Here is a 27,903-nt window from a genome sequence, read left to right on the forward strand (position 1 = left end):
ATTGCATTTTGACAAAACAAATTCATGCTTTCAAAGCTTGTACTAATAAATTACCAATTACAAATAAATGATGTTCTTCAAAGGATGTTACCACTGTTCAGGAATGCTTCTGGCAGCCATGAGGTCAAATGGAGAAAAATAAATCCCCCTCTGCACAGGATGCTGCTAATCTTCTTCCCGGTCACTTAAAGCTGCTAGGGAGAGCTTCCAGGATGCCAGGGCCCATGTGGCGGTGAAAGGCAGACTTGCTTTGGTCATCCAAGGTCCCACTGTTCTGTTGGTTCTACTCCAATGATGGATTTTCTCTCCTTGATTTCTCTGTAGATTATAGGAGGTAGTTCTCCCTGATCTTTTGAGATTCACCTCCACAGCATGCCGACAGGCGAGAGCAGGTTCCAAAGCCTCTGTCCTTTACAGCAGCCATACTTCTGCTTCTTCCTGTGCTTTCCAAGTCCATAAGTCCTCTGATTCTCAGGCCTTGTGAGCCCCAGGCTACAGTGGTAGAACTACAGGCTGCTGGAAGGCTTCGATCTCTTCCCACGCTGGGCCGTTCCTAACGTATTAGCAGTTACCGCAATATCAGGAGGTGCTGTTCTAGGGGTTTTCAAAGATGGCTAGCCCCGTATCTGGAGCCCTCAAAACCTGATGTTGTTTGTCTGCTAAAAAGAGGCATCCTTCCCTATCAATAGAAAATCAACTCAAACTCCTGCTCTCTCTCAGCCCACTGCGTGAATCGAGGCAGCAGGGCTCGAATGAACAAGCTTTAAAGGCAGATCCACACCAGATCGCTGCTGTAACTTAAAATACAGTTGATATCAACTCCTCAGATGAGTGTACATTGATTTTCCTATAATTAGCCTCATCTGCCTTCAAAGGATACTCAAGGGGGCCGTCTGTCTCAGCGGGGCCTTTGTACTCCGTGAAGCCTGACCGATGTTCACACTCGCATTTGTGCAGCACTGGACTATAGTGTCAGCAGTGGGGAGATCCTGACAGAACTCATTTAAGGGACTTCAGTGGCTCCAGAAGAATTTAACAGTTTCTGGAGAACAAAAATGACCCGTATGATATTTAGACTAAAAATAAATCTGAGTAGGATGAGATTGTGAGTAACTCACAGAATACCAGAAAGATGAATTTTCCGGGGTATTTGTAAGCCTAGGTATAGATAGTAAATAGAAAAGGTCTTTAGAAATGGCACAGCTGTTTGTACCTGTTGAACAGTAAATGTTAGTCTCTTTTATCCAGTTTGTGTCAGCTTTGTAAATTTCTTCCTTTGCAGCAATACCCAGACTATTATGCCATAATTAAAGAACCCATTGACCTGAAGATAATTGCACAGCGGATTCAGGTAGGCACAGTGCTCCAGGTACTTTGTTTAGTTTCTCCTAACATTACCAAGGATGACTATCTCTGCAGATCTGCGGGTCTGGACTCATCTGGTGCATGCGGCTGCCCTGTCTTGGCTTTCTTCTTGGTGGAGCGCAGTGAATAATGTTGGTAGGTGGACAGCCCTGCCTGTTTTCTTAGACGTACTGCTTTCCAGGATTCATTTCTTTGCTTATTCTGTGCCCCGATAAGTAGGGTTGTCTTGTAATGCAGTCTCACATTCACATTTAGGAGTGTGAGAAAAAGGATAAGACTTAACAAACCTACACACAAGACGTGGCAGTTGCTGAAAACCTAAATGAAAGCAGTTTTTGTTCAGAGCAGCGTGCTTCCCTTACTCATTCACCACTCCAGATATCTAATACTGTACAGGGAAGGAACTGGCCCGTGTGTGCAGACGCAACATCAAGTCAAACTGCAAAAGTGATTTGGGTGGTGGTCTCTCTGGGTTATTTCTCTTGGGCATGAAGACATATTGTGCGCCAGCACCCGCAGAGGTTTGTTGCCCTAGGTGTACCTGTACAGGACTTTACGTGGTACGTAAAGGGGAATGAACTGTGATGACTGCGTGTAGTCCAGTTCTTATTACACGTCTGCCTGACTTTTCTACGGGGATTGACTTTTGGAACATCTTCTCAAACTACTGCATCATTATTTTTCAGGCGTTCACTGCTTGTTGATTTTGCATGTTTAAAGACTTCCATAATTGGTTGTACATGGTTTAGTTAAAGCCACTCTGTTTAGTACGCATTCTCCTGTGTTCAGCGTTTTCCTCTGGGGTTGTTAGAATTTCTAACTGTACAGCACCATAATTTGAAGAACTTGCTTTTCATGTTGCTGTGATTTTTGATCTTCTTTCCTTTTGTCCTATAGACTGGGTATTATAAAACTACAAGTGCGATGGCCAAGGACATCGACCTTTTAACAAAGAACGCGAAAACCTACAATGAACCCGGTTCTCAGGTCTTCAAGGTACTAGTACCGTGCTCTTTAAAATTAAACAACAAATTGTTGTTTCTTTACTCCTATTATCACTCCAGACTAGGAATAGTAGTTTAGGAGAAGTTGATATACTATTGTAAAGGCTGATCTGGGGGGCAGTGCTGTGCAGGGAGTTTATAAACTCTCCAGTTAAGTTGAAAAAAGAGACTTTACGGCTCCATGCCTTGGTGTTGATTGTCTTCGTGTTTGCACTTCTCGGCTGTTTCAGCTGTCGGGATCCTGCATCTCCTGGGATTTTAAGGTTCCTTGAGGCATCCTCCAAGCAGATTTTCCAGTCTGGTAGTTGACTGCCAGTCTCCTCTGGATCCTGGCAGCTTTCCTCCTTGAAGAGCCCCAGCTCTGCTCTGTATTGCTGGTCACTGAAGCAAGGATCGCAAGTTATCCAGCAGCCTGAGTAGAATGTTCGTCCAGCAGGTGCTCAGTTTGTAATGATGCTTTACTTTGAGGTGATTGATAGAGTCCTCTGAAGGTCCGACTGACCCACAGTTCACAGCTCTTTTTTGCTGCACAGGAATGAAATGCAGCTTTTTTTTTACCTCAACCCCCTGAACTAGTCATGGAGAAATGAGTCTTTCTGTTTGACCCCTTCTTCCCACGAGTGAAACTGAAAACATGCGGGTTCTCCTCGGCGCTCTACTGAAAGTCGGTGCTGCCACATGGACTTGCGCAACCCTGGATGACGACAAGGGCTTGATTTTCACCACAGCACCTGAAGCCTACTTTAAACAATGAAAAGGGGGGACAGCCTCGCCCTAGCCACCAGGTAGACCTGCTAAAGAGACACATACCAGCCCTGAACATCCAAGCATGGTGTCCTGGTGAACACCACACTGACAAACACTCGAAACCAGCATACATGCAACCCATACAGCTCTGATTCTTGCGGATTAGAGATGGTTCTTATATGAGGGAGCTGGGCAGGCCATTACAGTGTGCAACCAGTAGGCAGTCTCCCTACCGGTACTGGTAAAAAGGCAATTTTTCTGTCTGTCCTGTACCTACTCTCACGGGTGTCCCGAAAGCATGGGGTGGGGTAGAGATGCTGTTCTGTTTCGGGTGGAGCTGTTGCCCTTGGCTGACCAGCTGTAACCAAAGCTAGGTTCAGCTGATGAGTAACACATCTAAACATGGAGCACGTCCACTGCTATTCGCTGATTTTAAGGATCCCTGGATTAAAAACTACAGCATACAAATAAAGAAGTACAAAGCAGGATGGCACAGAAAGTCCTTTAGGCTCTGCAAGAGGCATGGAGAATGCCATAGATTTTAAGACCTAGACCCAGTCATCAGATGTCATGTAAGTTGCTGTGCACAGTGACATTCTGTTTTCTTACCTTCCAGTCGAGGCTCCTCGGCTTTATCTGTTCCGACCACAGTGTTTGTAGTCTGTGCATGTTGCCTTCTCATGGGTGAAAAGCAAAATAACACCCCCGTGTTTGGAGGACGTTAACTTTTGGTACCTTTTTTTCTTTCTGTTTTCTAAGTCTTTGGCTTCCTGAATTCTTTAAATTGTTTCTGAGTAGCACTTTTGTAGCGGTTTCCTGAACAGTTGTCACCTCGACTGGGCTGTAATAAAAGTAATTTCTTGCCCCTAAAGATTCTTTAGCCTCTAACAGTAGCATTCCAGAGTTTCCACAGACCTTGCCAAAAGAAGCCTTTTACAGAGCAGCACATTCACCTGCTCACTTCGCAGGCTTGCTGCACTCCTCACGAAGTTTGCCTTTGACACACCCGTTCTTCGCGACGCACTGTCTACGGGTGCAGAATTCTGCAGGGCACCAGGTTGATCTTGTCTGGTTCGGTTTAAGATCCTTGTTCTCCAGGTTTAACCCCTGCCACTGAGCTAGGCTGCTTCTTACCGTCCGCGTTGCTGTGTGTTCTCAGGCTCAAGGTCTACTGGACGACCATGCCATCTGATGGGACACCGACTGACTTCCCCTCCTACTTGGAAATAACTTTTCAGGAGACTCCGTGGTGACTGAAGGTTCTATTTCTGTTAAACCAGACAAACCAAGCTATTAAAGCTGATTTGCCAGCAGGAAGATTCTTGACTTTAATTCACCCTTAGTGGCTTATTCCTTGGGCGTGTGTGGTGTATGTTTCCCTTGTTGCTGTGTTCAGCATCATTGAGCAAGCTTTGGTCATCACATTATTGTGTGATCTTCTGTAGTGACCACAACGGCTAACGTGAGGCCTTGAGAATCCCCAGTAGACAAGACACTGCTTTGCTCTTCTGCCCAGTTGATTACTTGAAAGGCTGGTCCCCCTTGGTATGCTGAAGCGCCTTTGCGGTTCAAGTACCTCAAATCTCCAAAGCTTTGCTTCTCAAAATGTAAACCCTTCCTGGATGGGAAACTTCTCCATTCTGACTTGTTACTTTCACTTGTTAGTGATTTAGATCTTGGTGGACGGGTTTCTCTGTCACAACAGTGTCTGATATCCCGTTGGCCGAATCCTAAATCCCATAGGATAGAATGGGATTTATATTTTGGCAGACTGAGTATCCGTCACCGTTGTGACTGAGTAACCCGTCCACTGAGATGCAAATAGGGCCCTTACTCCGTACTGTTGTTATAAATGACGCTTTTCTAATTTTCTTTGTAAATGAGTAGACTTGCATCTTCAAAGACCTCACTCCAGCTTCAACACCCGTTAGCTCCTAAGATGCCTCTTTTATTTGTTCTGTAATCGCTGCTGATTTTATTATTGATTTTGTTTTGTTTTTCTTTCAGAAGATTGGCTTTTATGTTATACATGAAATCTGCTCAAGGCTGCCTGTTGATTTGGCCTGCTTATGCATAGTTAACGTTGGTAGTAATTCTTGTGAACTGTTGTCTTCTGCAGCCACAGTATTTAAAAATGTTTCCATTTGTTTGTCAGGTTCAAAATGACCCATTTAGACCTACCTGTTTCTGCTCATATCTAACAATTATTATTTTTAATTGACAGGATGCAAATACGATTAAGAAGCTTTTTTCTCTGAAAAAGTCTGAAATTGACCATTTTGAATTTGCTAAGTCAAGCCTCCGAATCAGGTACTGGTCATGTTTTATGCATTCTTCATTGGATATTGCGCGGGCGGAGTTAGATCCATCTTTCTACAGTAGCTTAAAGCGATACGGTTTGTGTTTCATTTCTTACCCGAGGTGATGGGGTGTTAGTGGTGGGAATGCAAGGACGGATTAAATACATTTGTTTACACCTTCCACTCAGATAAAGGCAGCATGACATAAACCACACATGAAGATCTGCAAAGACTAATATTGTATTTAGCATAATGTAGGAGCAGTATGACCCCCTCGAGCCCCCACTGCTCGGGAGTCTTGGTCCCTCTCCAACCTCAACAATGTTAATAAATGGCGTGTGAGCGTATTCACACTTAACACCGTGTTTATGTTTGCGCCTTCAAGAGAAGTTTTTTGAGTATCACGCTACTTTTTTTTTTTTTTTGATCATTGATCTAACCTATTGGGTTTGTCACGCTAACAAGGACCGAGACCTAATTAGCACTGTAACCCTGCACAGCATCTACAAAAATACTTGCATGTGTAATGCGATAGCAAGTGGTTTTCATATTGAAAAACGCATAAATCAGTTCTAACAGAGAAGATCAAGGCGAGTGGCGGATTTAACCAGTAGTAACAGGAGGAAGCTAGAGCCTACAAAAAGCTGTCCAGCCTGCTGAGACATCCCTCACTGGACTCGCCTGCCCAGAGAAATAGCTGAAAGTGCTATGTCCCAGCTGGCCGACAGTGGAGCCTACATTAAGATCACAAGCTCTCCTGTAACAGTCATACCTGAGCACCCTAACAATACCTGATCTCCTGTAGCTTATTAAGACCACAAACCAGTGCCTGAAATTCCCACATCTCCCACTATAGCGCACACCTAATTCCTGGTAGTGTAATCTGCCATATAGAAACTCGAGTCAAGGCCTTGAATGGTTCCCGCCCGTAGAGCACAAGACTAATGTCAATAGCAAACAACAACAAAAAAAATACCCCCAAAAAAACTAACTTGGGACCTGGAAAAGCTTGCTGCCCATTCTAAAACAAAAACAATGTCTGTCATCTCTTCAGAGGTAGTAAGTGCTACATGATACCATTACAGTACATTATATAACCCGCATTAAACCGTAACATTCATCTGCCAGGCTATTGATTGTTATTCCAGCCTGCTTAAATAGTTCATTTCATTGTCTGACACTCTGATACTCACATAAAACAAACTTCTAATGGTCAAATCCATCGCCCAGCACTATAGCAGTTCACACCAACAAACCCCTCATAACCTCACCTACTGAACAGGCGCAAAATAACTGAAGAGTCTCCCACAAACCGCAGGCCAATGGATGACTCTAATTTAGTCCAACACTGAACATCCTGACTTGGAACATATTACGGCCACTTCTTGGCATCCCACAATGACAATCGGATACGTGATGATATTGAGTAAGTAGATCCCAGCAGATCGCTCAGCCACTTCTCCTTTAACATATTCTCGCTCGCACCCACATGTGCTTAGAGGCTCCCATGCATTTCGCAGTCTTAGTCGAGGATCACCTGGTCACAAAGGAAATTTTGCTGAATTTGTCGAACTCCAATTACTTGAGATGGTGCGTTTGTGTTTTTTCCCTGAAAGTAAGGGCTTTGACCCTACCTCTCTGTGTTTGACCTAACAGTTCATACTTTTGCACCCAATTTACACAGAAATTTCACACTTAAAGAATTATTCTAGGATACCCTGTTCTCTAAAAAGTTGCGTATAGAATGATCTGTGGTGTTGAATGTGTTGTTCCACCCTCAGGAGTTCTGTTTTGCTGGTGGGCTGTTGGATCTGCCCTAAAATCTGACAAAGTACAATATTTCCTTGTTGGCCTTCAGGAATCCTCATTACTTTATTAAAACAAGGCCCTCTTTCAGAGGTTTTCTTAAAGCTTTTCCTTGAAATGAACAAATCTCAAATTGCCTGGATTTTCACCTATTTTCTTCTTTCGTTTTTCAGGAATAAAAGAGCCCAAGTGGATCGTCTCTCCGCAATCACCATGGCACTTCAGTACGGCTCGGAGAGTGAGGAGGATGCCAGTTTATCGGGTAGGAATGGAACTCTGTTTTAGTCAGCGGAAGTTCCAGCTTGTGCATCTTTTATGAATGTGATTAACCCATGTACCTTTTTCTGGACCGGGCTTTGCATTTTCCTCCACTGAGGTCAGAAGTCGCAGAAGCCCTCTGAAAGTGATCCCTTTAATGTACGTCTGATGTCTGGGAGGCACCCAAAGTGCATCCCGCTTTCTGAGGCTTCTGTCCTCGCTCGCTAGGCAGCATAATCCATAAGTGTAGGTCGCAGACTGTTCTCAGTACTCCTGCGGGCGTCCACTGTGCAAAATCATTGCAGTCTTGCATAACTAGCGTTCTTCACCTAATATCGGGCACAGGCATGATCCTTTCCTGCATGCATGTTTATTCATTTGTATGTATTGATGTGTTTGTGGGAGAGTATCGGTGATTGTGTGTGCTTTCATGTGTATACCAGGACAGGTATGTGGATTTTCTTGGACTCCATGTGTGTGTACTGCTCAAAAAAGGGTTGTTTTTGAATGGGTGTGCAGTACGTAAACAATCTCTTGTTTGCTAAAACAAGTTTTCTCAGCTAGAGCCGGTAGAGAAATCTACCTCTCTCCTTTTACTATTCAAGATCTGTATATTTGAGGATATTCCCACCTCTATGGAGTCATTCCTCTTGTCACCTGAGGAAACCTAAACCATTCTCATGAGGGGCCCAGGGCTGCATGATCTTGACAAGAAGTGATCATTCCGTTATCACCCTCCCACCCCCGGATCATAGGGCCTCCTTGAAATTCTAGAAGTTTAAAGCCCACTTGAGTACAATTAGATATTGACCTTTGATCAGTACATAGTTAAAAGATTTCATCGAGGAGGCCCTGTTATTAGTGCAGGAAAAAACAACACGTGTCCAGTTTTGGGTCTCCATCACTGTTCTCTCTCCAGCATGGGCCTAAGTCCTCAGTTGCCTTGCTGCTGGACATGCAAGTCCGATGTTAGCAGGATCTTACCTGCCTGTCTGAGGAGCTGGAGAGGTGGAGAGGGCAGTAACAGCCTGATCCACAGGTCGCAGCTAAGCCCCAGCTGACTTGGCAGTCGCACGTGAAGGATATCTCAATAGATAAGGCTACTTTTAATCGTCGGTCACCTCGAGCCAATGCCCATGATAAGAAACGCCAAGCATGATGACAGCTGGGTCCGAGAGAAACTCAGTCCTCTGCAGTCATTTAGAAGAATGAGCCTGCCCGGACCCCCTCTCTGCCCGAAGGACCTTGCTTCAATCCATACTGTAGCAGTCCCTCCAACTCCCCACCTTGAAGTCCCATCCCATCATCTGAAGGCCACGATTCTGGAGCCATTTGGCTAGACTTCTTAGATTTAGCAGTTCCAGAGAGTTGACTACCTCCATCCTAAGCTAGTACTCTGCTGTCACCGGCCGGCCCGTAGGATGCTTCTGGACACCTGAGTATCCCACAACTGTAAATACTTTGCTGGGACTGATGGATTCTGCGATGGAGACCTCCTCCCTGTGTTGATACCTAGTGTGAACCGCACCCTAGCTTTTATTGTCTCCCCACCTGCCTCTCCCCAGTAATCCAGTGCCTGCTGGGCTTGGACAATGGCTCACTCCTCCTTTAGACACAGCCAAAAATCCCCTTAAAACAGAATGTTTTATATACCAAGAATGTTATGCACAGGTCTACTTGAGACAGTTCTGTATAGGCTATACACATTTCACACCTGCACTTCTATTCAGTATTTGCCTAAATAACATTTCAGTTAAACAACTTAGATTAGCATTAGAAAAGGTATAGAGTGAATCTGTATGCACGTTGAAATGTTTTTTTATATCGCCTATGTTACTGCAGTGTGTGTGAAACGGCTCTTCAGAGGCTATTGGTGGCGTTTTTACGAATTTGAGCCATGCTTTGCCAGATTAATTTACAGGCTTATCCTGGTGCTAAACTGCTGCAGTGTGTATGTTGGAATAGAGAAAGTACATGAGTTTAGGAAGTCTGACGGTCAGTTTTCTATCATTGCAAAGCCTTCAGCATAACAGTAGTAGTTACATATATTGCCTGCTCTATGAACGGATTCTTCTTGGCTTCAGTAACTAGTTTTGTCATTTCCCAACTCAGTGGTTCTTTCTTTCGTGCTAGAGGGCAAGTAGACTGCGTAGGATTCAAACACGCAGCCTTTGTTAGTCAGAATACAGAATGTTGCAACTGTATGGCAGGATGACCTTATTATTTTTCTGAAAAAGTAACATACTCAAATATTTTTTCCTTAGCAACTCCAACTCGGACCCCGATTCCAACTCCAGCCCTCACTCCGACGCCTCCTCCAGTGTCCACGTCGACCCCCGCTTCCAGATATGACGAAGTGGATTCCGAAGCGGAAAGCAACAGCTCTTTTTTGGACCCTTCGAATCCCCTGTATCAGCTCTATGACACTGTTCGAAGTTGTCGGAACAACCAAGGACAGTTAATAGCAAAGCCCTTTTACCACTTGCCATCGAGGAAAAAGTACCCCGACTACTACCAGCAAATCAAGGTCCCCATCTCGCTGCAGCAGATTAGGTGAGATCCGTGAGCGAGGCCCCTCGCAAACATCTAATCACAGATGAGAGTTGGTATGGGTTAGACCCAAGGGAAATGTCTTAACTACTTGACTCTTTGCGGCAGATTAGTTGATGCTCGTGGGTGAGGCCTACAACAGAAGTACAGCTTCCTAAGCCTCATTGCAGCAGATGAAGAGATGCTAGAATAAGGCCCATAACAGGCATTTTAATACCTAGATTAGTCGGCATTGTTTGGGGTGTCCAGTTTGCCAGTGGTTGGCACTACCGTTTTCACAGCCTCATAAAACCAGCATTCGTTTCTATACCCAGCACTGGGCGGTCCCTTTACCCTGCTGTCCTTTTGCCCCATTCTTTCCTCTATAGGTCCTGCCCCTTGCCTGTCCACTCCCGTTCCTTTGTGTATGTCTTTAAGGTCTTGCTACATGGAGCTTTAATTGCCTGCTAAAGACATAATCACGTCTAGTAGAAATGCATTCCTCAGCCTGGAAACATACAGTCATGCAGGCCAGTGATCCCTGGTATATGTGCAGAATTACTGCCGCTGTAACATTGAACATGCCTGTCGAGCTCCCTGGAAACATTCAGTTGACAAAAAAAAAAGTATATTTAAAGTGGTTTTGCAGTACTCTCCCAGTGAAAGCTCGACCTTCAAGTCTCTCTCGATGCTGTGGAGGAACAAAAGATCGTCCTCCGCCCAGTAAGAGCACTTGTGAGCCCAACAGGTTCATTTTACAGATTTGAATAAAGTTCAAAACCTTCTCAACTGCATTTCTGCTGCTGTTAGCTATGTCAAGCAGTGCGTTGACTGCATGTTGCTTTCATAAATGAGGCATTACCATAAAGTACATCTCACCAGCTTTCTGAGGAATAGCCTTATCCAGGGCCTTGCGCCTTGTCCATCTGCGAGAGCAAAGCTGCTTTCGACTTTTGGTCCAGTTCCTTGGTATTGGTTTGTGCTCAGTTGAAACATGCCTCCTATCTTGTATTCTGCGGCAGACTGCGGTCCTCAGGGTATGCCGCCAGCTCCACAGATTGCTTCTGTAACTTCTCAGTGGGAGGTGCAGACACCCTCCTTTTTGTGTCGGAGGATCAGGGAAGAGTAGAAGTGCTGTAAGTGAATTCTTTCTTTAGTTTACTTTATTCGGTGCAAAAAGACCATAAAAGACATGAAATAAATAAATAACATACAGATTTCACAGTCATAAAAATTTCTAAAAGCGTTGTTAATACATTTTCCGAACACCAATAGCAGCATGTATCAAATTTAGCACAGCCTGGATTATGTCCATATTTCCCAAATCATGTAAGTGGGAGTAAGCAAGTTGGCGAGTTCTAATACTGTTAGACTGAAATAGCGGACGTAAATATTTTTTTCTTGGAACAGTATATAAAGTGCAAAAAAGCATAAAATGTAATGTACTTTGAGATGTCTTTCCATCGCAGCAACAAGGAAGGAGGTTCTTAAACCAGGTTCCAGCAACTGGGAATGCTACCAGATAATGTAAGGTGTTTAGACGTAGTCTTGTGAGTAAAAACCTTTGTCGTTCATGATTAGTGATGGTCAGATACAGCTTTGGTTGAAGTTGTTGTGTCTCATAACTTGTCCATGGTCTCATTGAACTAGAGGCTGGGTCCATGGTCTGATGTTTCTGCCAGAATATGTCTTTAACCTTCTTAATGTCCTGTCTTGTTAAAGTATCTGGTTTGAGGAAAAAATCTCCTAGTCCTAATGATAGGAGAGAAAGATAAACATATCTAAGCCAGGGTATATCTAGAGATCGTGACAGAAGGAGACAGTCCTGTATCACCTTTCTACATAGAAGCGCTTCAGGCTTAGTCCAGATTTTCACCCACAGTATGAGTTTTATATAGCTAGATATGTATCTTAAACCTACTTCTTTATGACAGACCTTTACTGGTTTAGATTGGGGGACTGATAGTAGTCTTCTTAGAAATTTATTTTCTATAATCTGGAGCCCTGTACATTCTGTAAGCCCCCAGACCCCAGCTCCAAATGTCGCGACAGAGAGGCATTTATAAGTGAAGACAGTCATCATTTCCTTAACAGGTTTATGCCGAAGACTTTTTGCAAACCTAAAAATAGCTTCAATGGTTTTTTGGAATTGTATTGAGCGTATATTAACTAAAAACTTCCAGTTAAAATCAACATCAATAGGGACCCTCAGATACGTAAAATGTGGGACCTTAAGTATCTCATGCCCATTTAAAGTAAATTTTTTCGTTTTTGCTAGTTTAGGACCGCACTTCATAACAAATGACTTAGTTCTGTTAATTTTAAGACCAAGGTTCCTCATAAAGGTATTAAAAGCATTCAATAAAATCTGGAGGCCATTTGCTGTCCTTGAAATTAGTACTGCATCATCTGCATATAAAAGTACAGGAATTGGGGAGTTATTGATAACTGCGGAATCTTTCCCTAATTTGCAAAGAAATTTCTCCAGCCCATTTATATATAGGAGAAAGAGGAAAGGGGCAAGAACACATCCCTGTCTGACCCCTTTTTGTGAGGGGAATTTCTCTGTCAGGGCTCCCTCCCGGGAGTAACGGACCCGAGCCTCTGTGCAGGCATGAAGTTTACTAAGTAATATAACTATGTCTTTATCCACGCCCATACCCAGCATTACCTTCCACAATTTCTCCCTGCTGACTGTATCGAAAGCGCAGGAGAGATCCATAAATGCTAAGTGTATACAGCCCCTTTTGGCTTTGGTATATTTCTGGACTAAGTGTCAAATTAAGAGTTTGTTCGACTGTGCCCACCCCTGGCCGAAAGCCAAATTGTATTTCTGAGAGGGAGTGAGTATCAGTTGCCCATTCTTCTAGCTTATTTAAAATTACTCGGCCTAAAATTTTGACTGAACTGTCCAGCAAAGAGATAGGGCAGACCCCCTGTGCTATCGCCCAATCTCCCTTCTTGAAAATCGGGACGATGATCGCTTCTTTCCAAGAGTCTACTAGAGGGCCCACCACAGCCGATCTCATGACATTGGTTAGCAGTGGACCCCAGAAGTCTGGAAGTGCTAAGTCAGCAGGAATTCTGTCTGGACCCGAGGCTTTCTCAGATGGACTATCTTGAATTGCTTGTTTAACGTCATCCACGCTTATAATATTACTAAAAGCCAGACTTAGCTGATCGTTTCCTGCAGGTTTTAGACAATTTAGCATTTCTGATTGGGTATTTGTCTCTATGACGAAAGTTTTTTTTTAAATAGTCTTGGCTGGGATGACAGTGTCCATGGGCGTCTCATATTTATCGCTCAATAGTGGAGAGTTAACCACACGCCAGAATGCAGTTGTATCTTTGGTTTTGCTTGCAGCCATCAATTCCTCCCACGCAGATTCACTTAGTTCAACTTTCCTTTTGGCAAGAACTTCTTTATAGTTTTTCCTGGCAATCTTAATTGCTTGTAGATCTTTGGGAGATGCATTGGTTGTTTTTTTTAGCTTGCTTAGGGATGTGGTACATGCGTGGTTAAACCATCTTGGGCCGTGGGCTTTATTAGCTTGTTGAGGCTGTAGTTTCTCCGCCATATATTTTGTCAGAGAGGAGAATGCACGAATAATGTCCTGTGGGGGCTTATTTTCATCCAGGGATGTCATAACGTCTGGCCATTTATTAAAAAATAAATCTCTAAAAAAATTATTACTGTTTATCTTCCCCCATTTGATTTTAAGCCCTTTTTGGGATGAGAGCTTCATGGCAGGGTGTCGCTTCCCTCTTCTTGAATCATTTGTCAGATCTAAATTCATCACAATGGACAAGGGATTATGATCACTAAAACAGGCCGGGGTAACCCTGAGTTGTCCTGTAATAGGGGACAATTCTCTAGAGTAAATAATATAGTCAATAGTGGTGTGAGTGTCCCCCCTTACAAATGTTGGTATCCCTCTGGTAGCGGGTGTGGGAAAGGAAAGAGAGTTTACTGTTATCAAAGAATTAAGAGCGTTCCCGTATGGGGAATGTTTGAAGTGTTGAATAGGATTGTCATTCTCGTCCAGGAGTCCACAGCAGTCAAGGAGTTCTGGCTCGCAGAGCTGGGCATTAAAATCACCCACCCAGACTATTCTTATGTCCTTTTTACTGGATACTGTTACCTTATGTATTAGGGTCTCCAAACTACTGACCACGCTAGTGTCCGAGTTATCAAAGGTGTTGTTATAATAGTTGATCAGTAGTATATCGAATGGTTCTTCTAGTTTCAGAGATAGAGCCAGAAAAAAAGGCGATATGCCTACAACACGTGCTTCCATCCCTCCAGCCTCCACAGATAAGAAGATGGCCAGACCGCCCTTAGCTCTACCTGCAAGGGCCTTGGTTGCAGGAACATAATATGTGGTATAGCCATTAATATGTGGTGATTCTGTGAGCCAGGTCTCCTGACAACAGATAATGAGGTTTCCTATCCCTAAATCTATCCAGTCAGGGTTTCCAATTTTTGATTTTAGACCTGCAACATTCCATGAAATAATCCCTAGGGGTGTCACACCCTGTTTTTCACGTATATCAGGGACTCCTTTAGATTCTAAGGGGGACTGTGCCGGTACGTTTGTCTCCAGGGGGCCTTGCATGGATGGCTCAGTTAGTGATGGTCAATCTAGCTGCTCTAGTGAGGTCAGGGTCTCATACCTATTAGATAATGTCAAAGCAGTGTCAGAGGGGTTAGAGAGACCAAGGTTGCTGGGATTCTAATTCCCAGAGTAGGTTGAATCAGAATAGCATGGGTTTGATAACGGAGGAATAAACTTAGTCAGACGTTGGACTCTTATAGGCCCTACAGATGATCTCATAGTTGAGAGGTGGTGATACAAAGCATTGACAGTCCAGGGGGTCCTAAAGTTTATTATAATACAGTCCCCAGGTGATGTTTTAGGGGATGAGCCAACCCAAGGTACCCTTCTTACAGTTAGAATGTCCCTGTGGAAATCATCCTGGCCTCCCGTGTGTTTTCCTACCCAGTGAGTCACCTTATTCAGCAGTGACATATGGGACTCGAGGAGGGTGCTTTCCAATATAGGGGCATTTTCCAAGAGTAAAACATAGGGGGCACATGCCAGTGGTATCCTTGGACAGGCTACCTGAGTACTTATAGTCTTCTGGCCCAGCCGGCCTTCCCGTTTGTTTGTGCCCCACTGAAACTGTAGGTTTGTAGAATCCTGTGAAGCCTCTATGTTCATGGGTTTTTGGGTTGGGTTCTGGGCAGGAGATATTCTGGAGTTCTGATGCTGATGAGTAGGTGGAGCTGGTAAGCATTCTGGAATGGAATGAATGTTCTGAGATTCTGCCTTCGGTGGTTTAGGTTTTATATTCGTTATAGATTCAACCTTCTGCTCGAGAATGGCCACTCTCTCCAGAACTGATGAGCATAACTTTTTAATGTCTCTAAGTTGATCTTCAATTTGCAAAAAAACAAGTTTTAATTGGATCTGAATTTTTACAGTCTTTTGGTTGCTTCTCTAGAGTTCGTTTTATTTTTTGGGTTTTAGAAGGACATTTGCTCTTGGTCTTCTTAGTTCCTGATGAGGACTCTCCAAAGCCTTCCCTATCTACAGGAGATCCCACTTGGTGTATGGGGGTTACTGCCGTAGGGGGGGGAATTATTGGCCTGCTTTTTTTTTAGGGTGGACTCTCTGGGGTTGTAGGAGTAATTAAATCAATTAAGTCAATTTCTGTTATTACACAAGGGTTTCTTTTCTTAGTCTTACTAGGCAGCGGTGTTGCCGGTGGCTCCTGCCCCCTCCTCACCACACAACGCGCTTCCCATGACGGCGGAGCGCGATCAAAGTTTTAAAGGGCTCCTGCCCCTCCTCTCTGCTCACAGCGCTTCCCGCGACGGCGGGAGCGCAGTCAATATTTAAAGGGCTCATGCCCCCTCCTCGCCACACAACGCGCTTCCCGCGACGGCGGGAGCGCGATCAAAGTTTTAAAGGGCTCCTGCCCCTCCTCTCTGCTCACAGCGCTTCTTAAGTGAATTAAAGTGCCAACACAGAAGGTTCAGTGGCCTATGTGGCTGGAGATATGGATGCCATGCATGCTTCTGCCAGCTAGTGTTAGGTTCGGAGCGTTCCAAGTTGTTTTAATTCGAAGAAGCATTTCTGATGGATACAACCACCTGTGGATTCCTCACCTGATGAATACTCCCATGGCGCCAGCATTCAACGGAAATCTTCTTACTAGTCTCTGCACGTCGACGAGGACGTCACTCTAGCCCACGCGACGCCGTCTGACGTCATACAGGCAATAAGAGGTCCTCGCCGACGTGCCGATGACAGTTCCCTTTTTTCCGTGCATTCGAAACGGTTATCTTCGAGGGAGCTACTGTTACCTTCGTGGTTACAGTGTATTGTCTGCTGCGTAGTCTTCTCTGCGGTAATAATGTCTCAGAGGAAGTCGGGTTTCAAGCCCTGTCGAGAGTGTGGGGGCAAGATGTCAGTTACAGATCCTCACTCCGACTGTCTATGGTGTTTGAGCTCCGACCACGACGTCTCGACTTGCGATTCATGTCAACACATGAATCCGAAGGCCCTCAAAGAGCGTGAGGCCAAGTTATTCATGGCAAAGTCAAAGAAGAAGGAGAAACATCATAAGTCTTCTTCGCCAAGGTCTCACCGGCGTCATCGAGACTCCCGGCGCCGTAGAGACTCACGACGTCATTCCAGCAAGGAGTCTCGTTCGAGGTCACCTTCGGCTCGGCGTCGGAGGACTTGGGAGGTCAGCCCCACGGTCACGCCGCATCCATCGACGCCGTTGCCCTCTCCGGCGTCACCGACTTCGCCTGGTCAGGCGTCAGTGATTGAGGTGGTGCAGCCTCTTGTGTTTTCTCCGGCGTCGGGGTCGCCCTCGATCCAGGCACCCCAGTATCCGGCTTTTCCCACTCCTGGAGCCGATAGTACCGCGTTTCTTAATGCGATGTATACCATCTTTCAGCAGATGGCTCCAGGAGCTGCTCCGGCTGGTCCTTCGGGGCCCTTGGCCTTTTCGTTGGGTGATCCTGCGCCTCTTCGGCCGGCACCCTTTATGCCCTTTCTCCCTTTTGGGAATGTGGGCTCGGCGCCGGTGGCCGCTCCGGTGGCTTCGGATGTTTCGGCCCCGGAGGTTGCCCTTCCGTCGAAGTCAGGATTTTGCCCTGTGACTCCGGTTGGTCCATCGGCTCCAAGACCTCGTCCTCCGGCTCCTACCTCGGCGCCGAAGCTGCCTGTGGCGCCGGACGCGGCGTCAGATGCTTCTGGAGATCGGCGCCGTTCTTCGACGTCGGCGGAGGTCATGTCGACTCCGCGTATCGAGGAGAGACTTCATTCGAGGAGGCGTGCTCTCCGTCTTTTAGAAGAGCAGGAGTACCAGCGAGTCTTAGAGGAGGGAGAGATTGAGGACTCTGGAGACGGACTACATGGTCTGGATACAGCCAGTGGGCTGGACACTTCCCCTGAGTGGGACCTTTCATCTCCAGGGGAATATACGGAGGAGGCTGCTTCCTTTCATGCTGTGGTGAGGAAGGCAGCGAGCTTTTTGGACCTGCCTTTGCCGGTGGCAGAGGCGAAGCAGAATTTGCTGACAGAGGTATTGCATCCGGCCTCTGCTGCAGCTGAGCCTCTCTTGCCATTTAATGAGGCTTTGCTGGATCCGGTGTTGGAGGTGTGGAAGAAGCCGGTGTCTTCTTCGGCCGTTCATAGGGCTGTGGCCAGGAGGTATCGAGCTGCACCATCTGACCCTGGCTTTCTCTCTAGACACCCTACGCCGGAGAGCTTGGTGGTGCAAGCCTCCTGTTCCTCAAAGTCAGCGCCTGGTTCCTTCCCGACGGTGCCTGGAGACAGAGACTCCAAGAAACTGGATGCGCAGTCCAAGAAAATATTTTCGTCATGCAGTTTGGCGTTGAAGGCCACCAACGCAACGTGCATTCTGGGGAGGTACATCCATGCTCTGATGGATGATATTTCGTCTTCATTTACGGAGCTTCCCCAGGGTCTCTTGGATGTGGTCTCGGACGCCCAGGCTGCCGCGACCCAGATTATTCAGTCTGGGCTGGACACGACCGACTCAGTGGCCAGGGCGATGGGCACGGCTGTGGTGGCAAGAAGACAGGCCTGGCTCCGAAACTCAGGGTTTTCGGCGGATGTGCAGTCGACCCTGCTGGACCTCCCGTTTGATGGGGACAGACTGTTTGGAGCCAAGGCAGATTCGGCCTTGGAACGATTTAAGGAGAGCAGAGCCACAGCCAAATCGTTAGGACTGCAAGCTCCTTCTTCCTCTGCCTCTTCTAGATTTTTCAGGAGGTTTCGGGGATTTGGGCGTGGCTCTTCTTCCTCTTCCTTTCGGGGGAGGTTCCAGCAACCCGCCTCTTCCCTCCCCTATAGGTCATTTAGAGGGAGGGAGGGGTAGGGGTGGGGCCCGTACCAGAGGAGCCTCTCAACAGCACTCTGCCTCTTCCTCGTCCTCTGGAGGGGTGCAGCAGGGGAAGCAGCCTTAGGCTTCCACCGTTTCCCACTCACTCCTCTCCTGTAGGGGGAAGATTACAGCATTTTCTCCACAAGTGGAAGTCTATCACCACGGACACTTGGGTTCTCGGCATTGTGGGGAAAGGCTACGCCCTTCCCTTTCGGGAGTTCCCGCCCCTCATCCCGCCCCGCCCATCTTATTGTTCAGAAGAACACCTCCTGTTGCTAGAACAGGAGGTTCAAGTCCTCCTTTCAAAGGGCGCGGTAGAGTTGGTCCCAGAGCAGGAAAAGGGTCGAGGTTGTTACTCAAGATACTTCCTGATTCCCAAAAAGGATGGTCAGTTGAGACCAATCCTGGATCTGAGGATCTTGAATTGGTTCCTCAAACAGGAAAAGTTCAAGATGCTGACCCTAGCACAGGTGCTTTTGGCGTTGAACAAGGAAGATTAGATGGTGTCTGTCGACTTGCAGGATGCTTACTTTCATATCCCCGATACTCAAGTCGCACAGGAAGTATCTCCGGTTTGTGGTAGGGTCGCAGCACTATCAGTTTGCGGTCCTCCCGTTTGGTCTTACTTCAGCACCTCGAGTCTTCACAAAGGTGATGTCAGTGGTTGCGGCGGAACTCAGAAGGAAGGGGATAGCAGTATTCCCTTACTTGGACGACTGGTTGATCAAAGCCAAGTCCCCGGAGCTTGTGTCGCATCATCTGCAGTCAACAACCCAGTTGTTGTTCGACCTGGGCTTTTCGGTGAACGTGCCCAAATCTCACCTGGAGCCCTCTCAGCGCCTCCTGTTCATAGGGGCAGTACTGGATACAACATTGAGTCGAGCCTTTCCTCCGCCTCAGCGGATTCAAGATATTCAGGAATTGGTTCCAATGTTTCGAAATGGAGCGGTAGTTCCAGTCCTCAAGGTCCTTCGTCTGCTCGGTCTGTTCGCCTCCTGCATTCTGTTGGTCACGCATGCTCGCTGGCACATGAGGGCTCTTCAGTGGTGCCTCCGAAGGCAGTGGTCTCAACACAAGGGAGATTTAGAAGGTACTGTCAAGATCTCCAGAGATGCTGCTGTGGAATTGAAGTGGTGGATTGCGGGCAACAATCTTTCACAGGGAAAGCCGTTCGCGCAGTCGCTACCAGTGGCCACGGTCATAACGGATGCTTCCACCCTAGGATGGGGAGCTCATCTGGGGGATCTGGAGATCAAAGGGCTTTGGTCTCCAGAGGAACAGGTGTTTCATATCAATCTGTTGGAGTTACGGGCTGTACGTCTGGCTCTCAAGGCCTTCCTCCCATCCCTTCGTGGTCAGTCGGTACAGGTCCTGACGGACAATACTACCACGATGTGGTACATAAACAAACAGGGAGGAGTAGGGTCGTACCTTCTCTGCAGAGAAGCTCTTCGGCTATGGTCCTGGGCAAAGGACCATCAGATTTGCTTGGTGGCAAATCATCTGGCCGGGGTCTTGAATGTACGTGCGGACAGTCTCAGTCGCCAATTCTCGGCAAACCACGAGTGGCGTCTCCATCCAGATCAAGTCTGTTTATTCTTCCAGATGTGGGGGTTTCCTCGGATAGATCTGTTTGCCACTCGGGAGAACGCGCATTGCCCGTTATTCTGCAGCCTCCAGTATCCGATGCAGGGAGCGTTGGGGGACGCGTTTCAGATAACCTGGTGCAACCAGTTGCTTTACGCGTTTCCCCCCATACCCTTGATTCCTCGAGTGTTGAGGAAAATTCGCCAAGACCGGGCCCAAGTCATCTTAATAGCTCCGGATTGGCCAAGGAGGGTATGGTACTCCGACCTTCTCCAACTCTCAATGTGCCCTCCGCTCCGTCTCCCTCTCAGGGCAGACCTCCTCTCGCAGTCGCAGGGGCAGGTTTTACACCCCAACCTCCAGAGTCTGCACCTACATGCTTGGAGATTGAACGGGGCAACCTGAGTTCCTTCTCTCTCCCGCCTGATGTAGTGGATGTTATCTTAGCGGCCAGGTGACACTCCACTAAATCTATCTACGCTAATAGGTGGTCTAAATTTGTTATGTGGTGTGGAGAGAGACAGATTGATCCCTTACATGCTCATCTGTCACATGTTTTGTCTTTTGCACTGTCTCTAGCGCAGAAAGGTTGTGCAGTGGCTACCATTAAGGGTTATTTGTCGGCCTTGTCAGCCTTCATTTGTCTTCCAGACCAACCATCGTTATTTAAATCCCCTATTGTTCTCAGATTCTTGAAAGGTCTTCTGAATCAATATCCTCCAAAACCATTCGTTATGCCTCAATGGGATTTGTCCTTGGTCCTGACTTTCCTTATGGGGTCCCCTTTTGAGCCTATGCATTCTTGCCCCTTAAGGTATTTGGTTATTAAAACAGTATTCCTGGTAGCTATAACATCTGCAAGGAGAGTGAGTGAGTTGCAGGCCTTATCGGTTAAACCCCCTTATATAACGTTTTATGGGGATAAGGTGGTGTTGAGGACCAAGGCTGCTTTCCTTCCGAAGGTTGTTTCACCCTTCCATTTGGCTCAGACAATCACTTTGTCCACGTTTTATCCTCTGCCTCATCCTTCAAAGGAGGAAGAAAGACTACATCGCCTGGACCCAAAAAGGGCGTTGAGCTTCTATATCGACAGAATGAAGGATATCAGGCTGGAGGATCAGCTGTTTGTCGGATACGTGGGCAAGAGGAGAGGAAAGGCAGTCCACAAGAGAACACTCTCCAGGTGGGTTGTTCTTTGCATTAAAATCTGTTACTCTTTGGCAAAGAAGGATCCGCCTGAGGGCATTAGAGCTCACTCCACCAGAGCTAAGTCGGCCTCTTCGGCCTTGGCCAGGGGTGTTCCTGTGGTCGACATCTGCAAGGCCGCAACTTGGTCGTCCCTTCACACTTTTGTGAAACATTACTGTTTGGACTCTGAGGTCAGAAGGGACGGTCATTTTGCACGGTCAGTGCTGCAGGATTTCTTGGTTTGACCATTTAGGCACCCACCGCCGGGCGTGGTACTGCTTTGGGACTCTATTCATCAGGTGAGGAATCCACAGGTAGTTGTATCCATCAGAAGAACGAGTTACTTACCTTCGGTAACGACTTTTCTGGTGGATACATTAGCTACCTGTGGATTCCTCACGGTCCCACCCGCCTCCCCGTTGCCTTTTTGGTCTCTCCAAGCAATCCTTGAGTGTGCTCCTTTTGGTCTTCAAAGTTGCAATACATTTTGCATATATGATATTTGTATATATGTGTATATTTATATATAAATCTATATATATATTGGGTATATACATGATTCGTATGTATAAATATATTTATTTGTTTAAAAAAAAAAAAAAGGTTATATTAAATCTACAGCTATTTTATTGCAATGTTGTGTGATTTACAATATTAAGAGATGTTGCTTTGCTCTTTCATTACATTGGGTTATTATTATTATTCTCATGCACGTAAAAAATGTTGGTACTGTCATCGGCACGTCGGCGAGGACCTCTTATTGCCTGTATGACGTCAGACGGCGTCGCGTGGGCTAGAGTGACGTCCTCGTCGACGTGCAGAGACTAGTAAGAAGATTTCCGTCGAATGCTGGCGCCATGGGAGTATTCATCAGGTGAGGAATCCACAGTTAGCTAATGTATCCACCAGAAAAGTCATTACCGAAGGTAAGTAACTCGTTCTTTCGGGTCACAGGATCAAATGCGTCTCGGTGATACTGCTCATGGGCATTGACTCCTTCGTTAGATTGTTTTCTCTCCGCCGTCGGGTTCGGACATGTCTCTTCGCTCCATCTTCACCTAACTCCGGTTTCGAAACCTACTTTTTTTTTTCCGTCTTTACTTCGTCAATGGTATTATTCTTGATTGTGTTTTTCTCACACTTGTCTCTCTCTGCCGTTCCGGGAACCGACCGAAAGCGTTCTGGGGCATCCTTGCCCGTTCAAACCTACCTCAGCGCATGGCGCCAACCCCTATGCAATGCTGATGGAACAGACGATGTTTTGCTGCTGTCCTCTGTGCCACTTTAAATTCCCACAAACCGACCAACACCTGGTGTGTAGCCAGTGCCTCTCCCCTGACTATCAAGAAGCCACCTGCGACGCCTGCAGATCCTTCTGCTTGAAAAAGACCCTTTGAGACCGTAGAGATCATCGACTGCAGATGGCGCACAAAACTCAGGAGGACATGCCGTACATCTTTGTGGAGTAGCACTCACAGGAGGCGGCTTTTTCCATTCAGGACTCGGAGTCCAAAGTCCAGTTGGATATCAAAAACCACAAGGTGACATCGGAGCAACCAGTGAGTACCGTGGACCCTTCTGCCTCCCATAAAACTTCCAGAAGGCCTCTCACCTAGGTCGCTGGACTGCCACCAGGTCATGGTCGGTTCAGAAAACAGGCTTGGATGCCCCGCCTTCAGGATTGGCACCGAAAATTGCCAAGGCGAAGACATCATCTTCAGCATGAACCTCAACATCCTCTGGCGAGACATCTTGACAATTTCCATTCGACCCTCAGCACCGACCACTTCGGCGCCAAGCTCCACATCCGATTCGGTATTGACGAAAGGGCGCCGGCCGAGAAGCTCAGCCCCGAACACAATCGATTCAACCTCTTTGGGACCGAAAGACTCTAGTCAATCTTCAACCACACCTTCTCCTGTTGGAATCATTTAAGAGACCATGGATGCTCGTCGGCATCGCCTCCACATCCAGGATGGTACTAGGCGCATCATTGCTCCCCCGTCCCAACTTCCCTGCCCCCTCCCCAAAATATTCTCCTCCCCACCCCCCAAATTATCTTCAAGCGGAATCTATCTTCTAGCTCCTCCAACGAAGACCAAGGACAAGGCTACCACTGTTCACAAGCCTTTTCCTCTTTCTCCACCTCCTACCTCTCATCCACCCTCCTCCCCTCCTCATTCACATGCCTCTCCTATTGCAGGAGATGACCCTGATCTCCACGGATCCATACCTATACCCTGCACTACCTTCACCGCAGGAGGGTGCTACAAACAGGACCCCATTGAGCAAGACTTTCTTTTTGTTACCTTAATGTCCACAGTTAGGGCTATCTAGTTCCTCCCCATGCTTCCTGGCATGGGTCATCATGCCGACAGCATTGTTAAGAAACCAGTTCGCTCTATGGTTAGCACCTCTAGAGTTGACAAAAATTACAAAGCTCCTTCCTTTGATCCTCCGTACATAAGATGGTCCCACTAGGTTCTGTTGTGGCTTCTTCCAGACGTAAACAGACCAATAATCAGGCCACAGGGGACTCTCCTTCCTCCAGATAAGGAGAGCAAAAAGATTGCAGTCACAGGTAAAAGAATGGCTGCACAAGCAGCCAATCACTGGCACATCGCCCGTTTACAAGCCTTACTTGCGAATTATGATCGGGCTCACTGGGATGAGATGGAGGAGCTCCTCCAGTATCTCCCAGTTGATCACCACAAATGGGGACGACCAATTGTCACAGAAGGGCAGACAATCAGAACACAGTTGCACGCAGTATCAACACCAGCATCCTAGTAAGGAGAGATTCCTGTCTTAGATGCTCAGGTTTTAAACATGAGGTACAACAAGCAGAACTAAACATGCACTTTGAGGAGCATCTTTTCAGCCGTCAAGTGGCCTCCACCCTTGAGAAGCTGAAACAAGACACTGATAACGCAAATGCCGTGGGTGCTTTAAAGTACCTCTCCCAGAGATGTACTTTTTGTTGGCCCATATTCAGGGGTGGTTACAGACCAACGACTTTAGACACCTTCATATCTCAGGTCAGACAGCCTGGTAAGAGCACCACCACCTGCATCTCTACATCAGCATCTAAACAGCGACTACCTACATCTTCCCTCCCCTGCTCCACGCCTGTTAGGGGACGCCTTCAAAATTTCCATACACAATGGGTCAGCATCACTTCAGATCAATGGGTCCTCTCCAATATCCAACATGTTACTGTCTGGAGCTCATTACCAGTCCTCCGAACATTCCTCCTCGCTCTCACAGGCCCTCTCAAGAACACCTTCTTAAACGAGAGGTACAATCCCGTCTTCTCAGAAGAGCCATCGAGCCAGTTCACCTTCAGTATTCAGGAGTATACTTCTATGTACTTTACAAAAAAGACTGCTCTCTCGGGCCCATTCTGGACCCAAGACCCTTAAACCACTAAATTATTTCAAAACACTTTCACATAGTCACTGTTCAAGTCCTCCTTTGACAACAGGACAACTTCATGACCACCCTAGATCTCCAGGACACCTACTCCTGTATCCCCATCCACCCTGCACACCGCAGATATCTCAGATTCTTTATTGCGGGAAACCACTACTAATTCAAGGTTCTTCCTTTCTCAGTCACCACGGCTCCCAGGGTCTTCACAAAGTGCTTAGTAGCAGCACATTTTAGGAGACAAATTGTACATGTGGTCCATTACCTAGATGACTGGCTCATCAAAGCCAGCACGTTAACACAATGCCAATGCCACACTCCGGTGACAGTGGACCTTCTGCAAAACCTAGGTTTCACATTCAACTTTTTCAAATCCCCCCCTTCAACCTCCATATACAGCCCTGTCTGAGATATACTCAGTGCAGAATCGAGGATTGCATAACCCAGTCTGGCTCGTGTTCTCAACTTTGTCTGTCCTCTGTGTCACGAGAGAACTCCTCACACACGGTCAGTACCTGCATTGTCATCATCCCTACAGCCGTGTCTGTCTCGTCAGTGGGCTGAATCACAGGGTTACTGGGAAGAGCTAGTCTTGTTAGACTTCCATACCCACTGCGCGCGGGAATGGTGGAACACCACCAACCTGTTGAAAGGGTGGGCTTTTCTAGACCCTGTGTGTCAGATCATTCTAACAACAAACATTTTACATACAGGCTGGGGTGCTCACCTTTGAGACCTCAGTACAGGGTCATTGGGATCCCCATTATCAATCCCTACACATAATCTTCCTAGAGCTTCAGGCAGTATTTCTTGCCCTGAAAGCATTTCCTCATCCCCTCTCTCACAAAGTTGTGTTAGTCCGCACAGACAACATGACAGTAATGTATTACCTTCAGAAAGAAGGGGGACAATGCCCCTCAAATTGTCACTACTCTCTGACAGTATGGAAGTGGGCTCTCCACCATCACATTCACCTGGTGGGAGAGTATCTCCCCGGTACAGACAACTACTTTGCAGACCATCTCAGCAGGATGCAGCAACAAGTCCGCGAATGAGAACTCCACCCACAAGTCCTTCAAAAATACTTCTGGAAGTGTGGAACACCTCAAATAGACCTTTGTGCTACTGCAGAAAACAAACCCTGCCAAGACGTTGCCTCCAGGTACACACATCCTATATCCAAGGGCAATGCTCTGTGGATGAAATGGTAAGGGATATTTGCCTATGCTTTTCCGCCTCTCCCTGTCATGCAATTTCTAGTTCGACAAATCAGGCAGACATCTCTCAACATGATCCTTGTAGCTCCCACATGGGTGCAGCAGCCCTGGTTCACCACCCTACTGGACCTCTCACTCGCCCACGAGAAGATTCCCAACAGGCTGGACCTTCTCGCTCAAAACCAAGGAAGGTCAGACACCCAGACCCAAAGTCTCTCAACCTTACGATTTGGCTCCTGGGGTCAGAGTTTGGTTACTTGGATTTACCTGCAGAGTGCATGAAGATTCTCAGAGAAGCTCGTATTCCGCCTACCAGAACATGTTATGCTGCAAAGTGGAAACACTTTGTTTGCTACGGTTAGCTCAGACACCTTAATCCTATTAAAGCTACTGTCCAAGACTTTGTCCGCTACTTGCTTTGCTTCATCTACAAGAAGCTAATTTAGCGCACACCTCCATTTGCTCAAATCTCGCAGCCATAGCTGCATACTTACAATTCCAGTGTTCAAAGCCTTCATGGAAGATCTTCAGTGGGTCTTTCCACCAAGAGTACCCCCTGCACCATCATGGAACCTCAATATTGTACTTACCAGGCTCATGGGTCCTCCTTTTGAGCCACTTCACTTACGTCCTCTTCAGTACCTCTCATGGAAAATGGCTTTTTGTAGCCATCACGTCTCTCAGATGTGTTAGTGAGCTCCAGGCCCTAACTTTGGGAGAACCATTCTTTCAGATTCATAAAGGCAAGGTGGTTCTTCACACTAATCCGAACTTCCTCCCTAAAGTGGTCCCTCAATTCCACGTTAATCAATCCATTGAGTTACCAGTCTTCTTTCCTCAGTCTGACTCCGGTGCCGAAAGAGTCCTTCACACTTTTGTCGTTAAACATGCATTAATGTTCTACATTGAGAGAACTAAAGAGTTCAGAAAAACTAAACCGCTCTTTGTAACTTTCTCATTACCCCATAAAGGCAATTCAGTATCCCAAAACAGCCAAAAGCAGCATACCTAGGTGGATAGTAAAATGTATTCAGACTTGTTATGCTAAAGCAAAAAGGCAACCTCCTGTCACTCCAAGAGCGTACTCTACCAGGAAGAAGAGAGCGACTATAGCTATCCCTGGAAATAGACCCATAGCTGACATTTTGTACGGCAGATACATGATCTACACCAGTGGTTTCCTACCTTTTGAATTCTATGGGCGCCCACTTTATCATTACTGGAACCTGGGGACCCCCACTGAATCAATATTGAAATCTGGGGACCCTTTCCCCTGAGTCATTACTGAAAGCTGGGGACGTAATCTGTTAATATTTTTTAATTTTCTAAGCAGTGGCGGACTCCCTGAGAAGACTTTGCGACCTCCAGGGGTCCCCGGATCACAGGTTGGGAACCACTGGTCTACACCACTGGTTCCCAACCTTATGACTCCTGAGGGTCCCCACTGAATCGCTGCTAGAAGCCGGGGACTCCCAAGCAATATGTACAATTTTAAATTTCAAACATTGAAACAGTAATTTACAAAACAATACACAAACAAGTACACACCAAAGAAATACTTTAATTACTGTGGGTCTTATTATTTTATATTGAAAAAATATGCAAAAATGGAAACATTTTAATGGGAAGGTTGGCGCTGCATTTCGACGACTAACATTCAATGTTTTTTTTTGTTGTTTTTTTTTTAGAAAGTTGAATCCTCACGTCAGATTATTTTGAAGAACAAGATCTCAGAAAGCTTTTCCACGTAAATATGTGGTGGGGAAAGGAAGTAAAACCATTAGGGCCTCTCATCTCTCCATGGACTCTCTGTCACATGTAATTAATTTATCTTATAGCGCCTCTCAGACCAGTGTAGGGTCGTGAAGCACTTTACAGGGGACTACAAGGTGTAGGATTAACGCAATCCACACTGATAAGCATTTTTAAGAGCGCTTGATCTGGAGAAGCATAATGTAGGAAGTTGGCTCTGTCTGCACTATTTCAAAGTAAGGAATAGTATGCACAGAGTCCAAGGGTTCCCCTTAGAGGTAAGATATTGGCAAA

At 46.5% G+C, this 27,903-nt stretch overlaps 1 protein-coding gene across 14 annotated transcripts in view; it reads left to right on the top strand.

Moving 5' to 3' along the window:
* The window catches only part of PBRM1 (polybromo 1), a 338,709-nt gene that overhangs the window by 65,895 nt on the left and 244,911 nt on the right, over positions 1-27,903 (top strand). For all 14 annotated transcript variants that reach the window (XM_069206081.1, XM_069206082.1, XM_069206071.1 and 11 more), the window contains exons 7-11: positions 1,283-1,351; positions 2,263-2,361; positions 5,341-5,426; positions 7,396-7,484; positions 9,745-10,033. In XM_069206081.1, coding sequence (XP_069062182.1) covers positions 1,283-1,351; positions 2,263-2,361; positions 5,341-5,426; positions 7,396-7,484; positions 9,745-10,033 — 632 coding nt within the window. The remainder of the gene's footprint in view (positions 1-1,282; positions 1,352-2,262; positions 2,362-5,340; positions 5,427-7,395; positions 7,485-9,744; positions 10,034-27,903) is intronic.

Source organism: Pleurodeles waltl, chromosome 9 (genome assembly GCF_031143425.1).
Source record: "Pleurodeles waltl isolate 20211129_DDA chromosome 9, aPleWal1.hap1.20221129, whole genome shotgun sequence".
Taxonomy (NCBI): domain Eukaryota; kingdom Metazoa; phylum Chordata; class Amphibia; order Caudata; family Salamandridae; genus Pleurodeles; species Pleurodeles waltl.